General features: G+C 43.0%; 1 protein-coding gene across 1 annotated transcript; it reads left to right on the top strand.

Annotated features, from left to right (window-relative positions):
* Window positions 1-417: 417 nt before the first annotated feature.
* LOC121996557 (protein trichome birefringence-like 28) lies at window positions 418-10271 on the top strand. Its single transcript, XM_042550561.1, has 5 exons — window positions 418-1235; window positions 1352-1523; window positions 1595-1794; window positions 1867-2025; window positions 9782-10271. Exons 1-5 carry the CDS (start codon window positions 598-600, stop codon window positions 10152-10154), a joined length of 1542 nt encoding a protein of 513 aa, XP_042406495.1. The 5' UTR covers window positions 418-597; the 3' UTR covers window positions 10155-10271.
* The last annotated feature ends 229 nt before the right edge of the window (window positions 10272-10500 follow it).

The following is a 10500-nucleotide window of genomic DNA, read 5'->3' as shown; positions in this document are numbered from 1 at the left end:
TTAAATTATTTACATAAATATAACTGCTGAGTTACCGTACTGATATTAAGTAATTATTTTCAGTTTTTTTTCTGTTTATAATAGTTGTTTAATTCAGATATAGTATATATAGAAATGATATTCTTAATAAAAAATTTCAAGGAAAATTTTTAAGGATAAATACATAAATGATGGGACCCATAAAAAATAAAATGATAAATCCCATCATTTATGTGTCTATCTTTAAGAATTTTTTTTAAGATTTTTTCTTAAGAATTTCATAGCTCATTCTATATATGATAGCTAGTAAAAGAGTTTAAAAAATTCACTGAGAAATGGCAAAGATAGTTTTTGCTTTTTGATCAGCCGAAAGTACAATTTTAATCAGCCAAAAAACATTGATTAACCATGTATGATTAAGATCACCCATTCTCCTTTCCTTTTCAGAAACTTCTCCGTTGCATAGCCATTGAGTTTTCTTCGTGCTGGAGATTAAAATATGAAAAGTAATTAATAGCTGAACGATTCCTTCGACACCTCCTTCTTTTACATCCTCCTTCTCCTCCGTCTCCTTTTGTTTACCAGAATACGCTCCGAAGAGAAGGCGTGGAGACCACGATGCCTCGCCGGAAACTGCCTCTTTTAGCGGCGGAGATGATGGACTTCAAGCACCGATCCTCGTCCGACGCCGGCAGAGGCAGTGGCCGGAAGATAAGTAAGTACTCTGTTTTTGTCGTCATCTCGACGGCGCTGCTCCTGTTCACGCTCATGCAGAACGACGACGTGACGTTGGTCGCTCAGTATCCTTCCAGCAACGTAGCTAAGTCGCCGAAGGAATTCTCCACAATTGAGACCATAGAGCCGGAGATTAAGGAAAAAGAAGAAGACAAACTAACCCACAAGTCCACAGTTCCCGTTGACGTTGTGGTCGACGTTCGGATGGCCGAGTCTCCGTCGGCCCCGGAAAAGAAGGATCACGCCGTGCTCGAGGTCGACTCTCATATTGTCGTCGCAAAAGAAGTACTTCAAGAAAATCTGCAGCTGGAGAGGGAGGAGCAGCGGCGAACGATTCTCGACGTGCCGGAAAGCTGTGACCTGTTTGACGGCGGGTGGGTGTACGACGACGTCAACTACCCGTTATACAAGGAGTCGGAGTGTACGTTCTTGACGGAGCAAGTGACGTGTTTGAGGAACGGCCGGCGAGACGACAGCTTCCAGAAGTGGCGTTGGCAGCCCAACCACTGCGCTCTGCCAAGGTACCATTTTTTAGCCCACATCGCCGAAAAACCACTCTGAGCACCTCACTCTCGGGATGAAATTTAGTCCCACATGGCCGGTTTCGAGTAACTCAAGATGCGTCTTTTTAATCAAGGTTCGAAGCAAGACTCTTCCTCGAGCGGTTGCGTGGGAAGCGTTTCATGTTCGTCGGCGATTCCCTGAACCGGAATCAATGGGAGTCGATGGTCTGCTTGGTTCAATCGATCGCGCCGTGGAACAAGAAATCTCTCACCAAGAATGGATCGCTCAACATCTTCCGGCTCGAGGTTATCAATTCGAACCCTAATTTGTTAAATCTTCTTCGTTCTTCGTTAATCAAATTGAATTGGGCGTGTAGGATTACAATGCGACGGTGGAGTTCTACTGGGCGCCGTTCCTGGTCGAGTCGAACTCCGACGATCCCAAAATCCACAGCATCCAGAAACGGATCATCATGCCCAAATCGATCGATAAGCACGGCGAGCACTGGAAGAACGTGGATTACCTCGTCTTCAACAGCTACATCTGGTGGTTGAACAACCCCGCCATGAAAGTCCTGTGAGAAACTCGATCGTATTTAGTTCCGATTCGAAATTTGTGAGGCTTGGCTTCTGATTTGGATCAAAACAGGCGAGGATCCTTCAAGAAGGGATCGAAGAAGTACGTTGAGGTTGACCGACCAGTGGCGTACCGGCGAGTGATGAATACGTGGGCGAAATGGGTGCAGAACAACGTGAATCCCAACCGAACCATGGCGTTCTTCATGAGCATGTCTCCCAACCACATCAAGTAGGTTCAATTTTTATTTCATTTCAGTCTCGAACCCCCACAAAGATACTCATTTTTCTCTCCAAAATCCAATTTTTAGTTCGTTTCAATGAGGAATCTCCTCCACAATTCTCTCCGGAGAAGTAATTTTGCATGATGGTTAACTGATTTACCCATCCATCGGCTTCAAAGTGTGCATCGCTGACGTAGTCACAGCGATATAATTGAGCTACAATTCAACTCGGGATGGCTTGAAGAAGAAGCCAATGGAAGACGTGATGGTGATGAGTTGGAAAGAAGCGCCAAATGCATCCAAATTTATATCGATCCAACGTATAACGTCCTCGTCAGGACCACCGGACAGTTCGAATTGGAAAATGATAGGAGGGGAATCTGCACTAACTCGAAGCAACTCGATGATTAAAGAGGGAATAGAATTAGATTCCTTCGCAAGCTTTAGAAAAGTCACTATAGTATATTATAAGAGAAAAATTAGCTTTAACCCCCCTATAGTTCTAAATTTCCTTTATAGTTTTAACTTCGTGAAGATACCCTTTTAGTTTTACTTTTCTTTCAATAAAAGACTCCTCTGCTGGTAATCGTAACAAAGGGTGAGCCAGTAAGGGGCATTTGAGAATTGCCGCATGTTGGCTATAACACATGTGAGGACTATGGCGGGACTTTTTGTTGACATAGATAGTGATTAGTACGAAGAACTTATATTATGCATGAGCAAGAAGAGTGTAATTGATTTGGCAAGTCTTTGGACTAAGGATTCAACCTTCCATCACGGGAGCTTCCATACATGCATAGTGACTCCACTCGTAACCATGACATCGCTAGTGAGCTGATCTAAGAATATGAGAATTGCATGGTAACGCGTATAGAGACCTTGTTGGCATCACTAGTGGTTTTTAATTCTTTCGTGCAATTTAAATATCATGTCTGCACAAGAAGCATATGATGTTAATGCTGGTGCAATTATCCACCAATTATATAGTTTAATTTGCAGGTAGTTTATATATTTTTGGCAAAGTTTAAGGTAGGGTAATATTATTATTTCACATGTAAGAGTGTGTAAGTATAAGAAACACATGCATTGTAGATGTGACGATGGAAATAAAATACTTAGTAACGTGGTAATGGAGGGAGGTCTATTTGGTACCAGGTTAACTATCTAGGTGAATGTCAAAGTTAAGATGGTAAATGCTTGGGTGTCAAAGGGTTGATCGGAGGATGATTGTAGTGGTCGATCGGGTGGTCAGGCCACGATTGGCAGGAGAGGGGATCGAGTCGAATACTATTTGGTTCGAGATGATATACAAGATAGTCGATTAATACGGAGCAGCAGGATGTCGAAAGAGATCATATAGTTGGTCTAAACTGAGGAAGATATGTTATTATTCGATTACCGCATAGAAGAATCACGGAGGTCGACATAACGGAGGAGTCCCGGTCGAGTGGATATATCGCTCGGCCTAGTAGTGGGACTTGGTCATGGACGAAGCGAAGTCCTGGTCGAGTGATTATCCTGCTCAGTCAAGCAACGAGATCATTATAATATCTCGATATGCCTTTGGGAAATAGTGTCGTTGACACAAGGCATTGTCGACTTGTTGATCGTACGATAGAAGCTTTTACTGTCATGTCAGGGATATGCATGTCTTATTAAATTATGGTGTTAGAAGTATTTTTTTGATAAGGGACATATGGGGGAGCATGCCTATGCTTTGAAAAGTGTGCATGTTGTCCATCAAGGACTCTATATAAAAAGGGGTTTCTCATCAGTGGAGGTATGTGTTATTCTTGAATTCTACTGTTGTTATTGTTATTGTTGCTCCATTTTTCTCCACATTTCGGTAACTGATTTGAGCATCAAAGGGTCAATGTTCGAGACTCTTTTTCTGGTTCAGTATTGACGTCTTTTATTTTGTAAAGCAGAGCGAAGTCCATGTTTGGTTAACAAAGTTGCTACCTTCCAGTTTTCTAACGTCGCACTTTCGGACAAGATCATTTTAACGTTGTTTGTGGGAACACAATTTGTATCTGAATTGGAAGATGGAAAACACTGAATGATTTACAATAGTGATGCTGATGCAAGAGGAGTCCGACATTTTGATACAAGCCCGAGCGGCGAAAATAGTGGAGCAACAACAACAGGCGCTGGTCGAGTGTTAATAATCGATGGTCGAATGCTAAGTGCAAGAGCCTGCACTTTAGTTGTAAGTCGCTCGACTATGCAGGGTGATCGAGCGGATCGAGTATCTGCTCGGGATAATAGCACGAAGTCGATTGTCATGGGCAGCAAGATCGGCATATTATTAATTTCATCATGGGAGGATCGAATATAAATTTCTGTTCGGATGGATTATCGGGCCATCAATAATGAAGTTGAATATGAAGCATTGATAGTCGGCTTATAGGCATTGCGACATGTCAGTGCCTCATTTACTCGAACTCTCAGTTGGTTGCTCGGCAGTTATTAGGGGCGTTTGAGATAAGTAGCACCTAATTTAAGCTGTACGCAGAAACTTTTGAGAAGCTAAAAGTAAATTTTCAAGAAGTCATTATATAGAAGATCCCTCGATCAGACAATCTAGTAGCAGACGAGTTGGTGAAGTTAGCCAGTTCATTGTCGCCGATCGGGATAGAGAAGTCGATCAAATAAGTTTCATCGGTGGCGCATATCGATAGGATGGAAACGATAATTTTCTTGAGCGACTAGAGGATGACATTCATAGAGTTCCTCCGATCGGGTGTCGCATCGTCCGATTAGGAAGTAGCTTGCCTATTGAAAAAGAGAGCCGTACAATTTATGTTGATCGAGGATCAGCTTTATAAACGGATTTTCTTGAGGTCATTGCTTAAATGTGTGTGGTCGGAAGACGTAGAGTACATCCTCCAAGAAATGCACTAAGGTTCTTGCGGAAGTAATTTGGATGGTCATTCGCTGGCTCGAAAGATTCTTCTGGTCGGATAAGTTTGGCATACTCTCCAAGAGGATGTCGCTCGAACGGTTGCGATCTATCTGTTCTGCCAAAAGTATCACAATATCTCACACTGACCGATCGAGGAGAAGAATGTGGTCACGGTGTCTTGTTGGTTCGACCAATGGGACATAAACATTATTGAGTCATTTTTCATGGCGATCGTTCAACGAAGATTTCTGCTCGTCGCGATAAATTACTTCTCAAAGTGGGTGGAGGTCGAGTCGCTAGTAAGTAAATAGATAGGTATTAAATTCATCTGACAGAATATCCTGTGTCGGTTTGGCATTTATCGTCGGCTCATCTCGGACAACGGAAGGCAATTCACTAGTCGGAGGCTCGGAGAGTGGTGCGAAAGTTATGGCATTTAGCAAACTTTTATCTCTGTGGCCTACCACGAAAGCAATGGTCAGACAGAGGTTACTAACCGGGAGATCCGCAGAGGTTTACGAGCTCGGCTCGACTACGCAGGAGGTAGTTGGGTCGACGAGCTCTTTGGTATTCTGTGGGCCCTCCGTACGATTCCAAAGGAGGTGACTGGTATAATACCATTTCATCTGATGTATGGCGTTGAAGCGGTGGTCCCCGTGAAGGTCGGAATAGAATTCGATCGAGTGTAGTTCTACGACGAGAGGAACGCTGAGCGAAGATTCATGGAGCTCGATTTAATGTATGAAGCATGGGATAAGGCTACCATTCGGTTGATGGCATATTGGCAGCTTATGAAGCAGAATTACAATCGAAGAGTGATCTCGAGCTGCTTCTAAGTCAACGATATGGTGTGGAAGAGAATAAAATCTATTAGCAACGTTACTAAGCTCAAGGTGTCATGGGTGGGATCTTATAAGGTTGTACAGAAACTTCGTTCAGGAATCTATTACTTGTGAATGATGAAGACTCAAAACAGCTCAAACGGTCGTGGAGCGTGAATCATATCCACTCTTATAGGGTCGGGTGAGAGGCGCGCGAGTGAATATCTAATGTACTTGTATATGTGTATGTGCTTTATGGATGCAAGATAAACATGAATAAAAACACATAGTTTTTCAAACTCTTGAGCCAATCGACCAAGTTAAAAGTCGAACGATGACGTTAAACCTCAATCGTCATCAACATTCAAGCAACGACCTTTATTTTTCGTCTTCATTGATCGTCAAGCGACGATGTTAAACTCTCATCTTCATCAATCGTCGAGCCGCGACGTTAAATCCCAATCGTCATCAACGGTCGAGAGACGATTTTAAACTCTCGTCTTCATCGATCGTCAAGCGGCGACGTTACATTTCAATCTTCGTCAATCGTCGAGTGGCGATGTTAAATCTCAGTCCTCACTGATCGTTAAGCGATGATCTTAAATTCTTATCTACGCACGTCAACGGCCTTAAATCCAAGTTTGCGTCTTCAACAATCGAGCGACGGTTATAAACTCGAGACTAATGGAAAACGGCTTATCTAAGTGAATAGTACAACACCGATCAATGGGCCATGAAGCCACACTTGGAAGTTTTTCGTAAAATGGTAAATGGTTCATAATCCTTTTCTATCTTGAGCGGGGGTATCGCAAGGATAAAGCAAAAAATAAAATAAAGAAGTGTCAAACGACACAACACGAAGGAGTGACATCAAACAATAACGTGTGTCATACAGACGATCAATCATTAATACTTGTAATTTTTATAAGTTCTCGAAAGGCAATACAAAATGAGACAAAACTCGCATGAGCAGGCTCACTCAAGATAATCTAAAATATTGTCTGATAGCGACTTAGTCATCTTGTCTTGGATGATGACCTTGCTTGTTAGAGCGGTTGGAATGTAGCTGTCGTCCTTCAGTTGGTCAAGTGTCCCGTCATTTGAGTGGTTGAAAAGACAGAGCGCTTGATCGGTGACCTTGTAATTGAAGGTGTCCAAGCGGAGGTAGGTTCGCTTCATGAGTTTAATTCGGTTGGACTCACCACTCTGATAAGTTTCGAGAGCCACTTGGGATACCTATTGCTCTGCTTTTAACTTGGTCATCTCCTCATCCTTGTCGTCGAGCTAGGCTTTTGATACAGAACGATCGACCGACCTGTCTTCTCACTGGGTGTTCAGCGAAGCCTTCACCCCTTTAGGTTTTGTACCAACATCCGAAATTTTTTGTTCTTGATTTTTAGATCTTCAATGGCATGAAGCTTCTTAGTGGTGGTCGAGTGTATTTTTACTTCAAAGGAGGTGGTATGCTTATTGAGTTGAGCTAATTGTATAGCCTACTCGACGCTTTTACTCCTCTCCACTTCCAGTCGCCCAGAGTTCTTATTTAGATCGGCCCTTAATTGGGCCAGTTCGATGCTCATCTGCTACACTTGCTCATGTGAAGCAGTTGATTGGTCATTCAGAGCATGTAGCTGCTGGACTTCGTGCTCTAAATAAGCGAGCTTGTGACACATGGTTAGGCTCTCAATCGAAAACTACAACAACAAAAAAATATATAAGAGTCGAACGGATGAAATGTAATAAAAGCAGCGTATATACCTCAATGGATATCTGAGTGTGACTGTTGGCGAGCTTCCCCGTAGAGATGATCGTCGCGCGAGTTCGAGCGTCGGCCCATATCTGGGCGAGCGGCCCTTAAATTTTGATCTAATGCTCGGAGGTGAAAGACATTGGGTCGTTCGCGCTATGATACTCGTTCGTTGGTAAACGGATGATTGTCATTATTTGCTTCTGGTTGCTCAGGTCGGAGGGGTCGGAAGTCGCCTTGCCAGAGGATCGGGACATTGGAATTGGTTGGATGCGGGACACCTGCGTCACTGACTCAAGCGATGGCATGAATGCGATCGACGGCGCATAAATTGTTCCTTTGAGATAGCCCGAATACCGATAGTGTCCGATCGGATGATGTGGACGTAGGGAATTTCACGATTCCCTGCTCGAGAGGCGAAAATGAGGTCTTACCCCGCTCGGAGGAGGGTTAGGAGACAACCGTTGTTGGGGTCTGCAAGGTAGAGGTTGTAGATCGGGACGACCCCTCCGCTCGGCGTCTCTTGCGTTGGCGAAGGGGTTCGCCTGATGTGGTCGACTCTGAGGTGACCATAATATGGACCATCGACGGTCGTTCGGGAGGAAGGTCAGTAGTACCTACTGCTCCATTGACTGCTATCTGGTTGGCACCAGCTCCACTCCCTAGCACTCGTGTTCTCTCCTTATCGTCGAGGGGATCCTCGTTGGAGTTAACCGGATGCAAACTGTGGCTCTCTAGCTCGACCACGATTGTAGTGTTGATCTCTGCATTCACAAGCTTGTACTTACCAGCTAGACGCGCTCGCAACATAATTTGAGCTACACAAAAGGAGGAAAAATTAGTTAAATTTAAAGGTTGGGAGAAGAAAGAACATATCTAAAGTGGACGGAAGCTTCGTGTGAATTGGGCTCAGGTCGAACACGTAGAGGATGTCCTCCAGCAGTAATTTGTGGATATAGTATTCTTGATCGGCCAAGCTTGAAGCTGCATGGAGGTATTCCGAATGGCTTTTGTACTTCTTGAGCTCCGGAGGATTCGACACTTCTAGTTGTCAGCTGATCGGAAAAGTTGGCCGCTCTTAAATGATTGTTGGAGGACACCTTATCAAAGAAAATTAAGCCCACTCGAGCTTTTAAAAGAAAAGTCCCCGGGTCAGATAATTACGGATAATATAAATAATAGAAGAGTTGAGGGTTCAGAGGAATGTCGTGCAGGCGGAACAGGACGACGATCACACACAGCAGCCGAAAGGAGTTTAATGCTAATTGATAAAGAGAAATTCGAAAATATTGACAAACGGGGAAAAAAGGGTGGATTGGGAATCGTAGATCGACGGTAAACTGATTCCTAAGAAAACATAGAAAATTTGATGGTGGTTCATGCGGTCGGTTGGAAGCAGAAAGAAAAACAATTTGCTAATCGGGAAGAAACTAATCAGCAGATTTCAAGCTCTCAGTGTCGCTTCCGTCGAACCTGGACTTAATGGAAGTGTATCAGAGCTCGAGGATGGAGGCAGAGGGTTGTCAAGAGCTTGCCATCGAAAATGAGGAGGATGACAAAGAACGACGAAAAAATTTGAATGAAGAGATGAAGAGGCTTACAGACCGAATCGTCGAAGAAGAAGCAGAAGCGAAACATCGTTGGGAAGCTCGAAGACGAAGACACGCGAAGTGAAGAAGATGTTGACACATGCGAGGTTTATAAATCTCGTGGTTGATTGACCTAAGCTGTCTGATCCAGGATTGTAAAAATCTAATAGAAGATCTAGTCGTTGAATTCGAAAATGTGTCTGTCGCATCATCAACAGATATTCATCTGTCACGTTAAACATGCAATGTCAAACGTGAAGCTTGACTAGATGCTTATATTTCCGTTGGGCCAACATAAACATCTCTATTTTTCTATTATGCTCGAGTTCACATTTTTCAATTTCACATTTATTATGCTATTAAATGCGAGTGACTCAATTCATGTCCCCTTTCATTATGTTGATGGCAAAGGGTGTCTCGCTTGGAAAAAAAATAAAATCAGGAGGTAAAACAATAAACCGAAAACTACAGGGGCTTGTCTAAAAAGAAAATAAACTATATGGACATCCCTAAAGTGTTCTCAAAATTAAAGCCAATGGATTCAATAAAAAAAAATTGGCCAAAGTGCAGTCACCACTTGTGCCAACTAATTTTATGCATAAAACAAGTCCCTCCTGTTTTTATTTATTTTTTATTTTATTTTATTTGGATGTAACGGCGTTCGGCCTGAAACATGCATTGATTTGGTAACGTGTATTGCAGTAGCATGGACTGGGAAAACCCCAAGGGGATAAAGTGCGCGCTGGAGATGGAGCCGGTGGTGGCGGCAAACCGGACACGGCCGCTGGAGGTGGGAACGGACTGGCGGCTGTACGTGGAGGCGGAGAACGTGATCAGGAGGCTGAGGAAGAAGGTGCCAGTGAGGTTCGTGAAGATAACGGCTATGTCGGAGTACCGGAAGGAGGCACACACGTCGGTGCACACGTTGCGGCAGGGGAAGCTACTGACGGCGGAGCAGCAGGCGGACCCGGCCAACTTCGCCGACTGCATCCACTGGTGCCTTCCCGGTCTGCCCGACACATGGAATGAACTCCTCTACGCCCTCATCGCCTCTTCCCCTTCGCCACATTCCTAGCTAACTTTTATATATATATTTTTAATTTTAGTTTTGTAAATCTTATTCGTGATGAATTACTGCTCATTGCTGACTTATGGACGGTATTATAACGATCAATTAAGAATTTTTTTTTAAAGACAATTTTTTTTTTGTGTTTTCTCCAATGATCAATTAAGAAATAATAAGACATCATAATAAGATTTTGATATTTATTTAATATTCATAGTATAATCGTAGTGCATGGATTTAGTATTCATCATCTGATATTAATTGTTATAATCTTTTAAATTAATAAAAATAAAAAAGTGCATATTTGTATTATATATTTTTAAAAAAAAATCTCTTATCTAGGATCAACTATTTT

This window comes from Zingiber officinale, chromosome 6A (genome assembly GCF_018446385.1).
Source record: "Zingiber officinale cultivar Zhangliang chromosome 6A, Zo_v1.1, whole genome shotgun sequence".
NCBI lineage: Eukaryota > Viridiplantae > Streptophyta > Magnoliopsida > Zingiberales > Zingiberaceae > Zingiber > Zingiber officinale.
The sequence above is the reverse complement of the archived record's forward strand: the minus strand, read 5'-3'. Positions and strand labels throughout refer to the sequence as shown.

Excerpts from the sequence above, each read along its gene's own strand:
- LOC121996557 (XM_042550561.1), top strand. The coding sequence starts at position 598 with ATGCCTCGCCGGAAACTGCCTCTTTTAGCGGCGGAGATGATGGACTTC. Across the intron at positions 1,524-1,594 it reads TCAACATCTTCCGGCTCGAG|GATTACAATGCGACGGTGGA; the intron begins GTTATCAATTCG and ends TTGGGCGTGTAG. Across the intron at positions 2,026-9,781 it reads ATGTCTCCCAACCACATCAA|TAGCATGGACTGGGAAAACC; the intron begins GTAGGTTCAATT and ends CGTGTATTGCAG.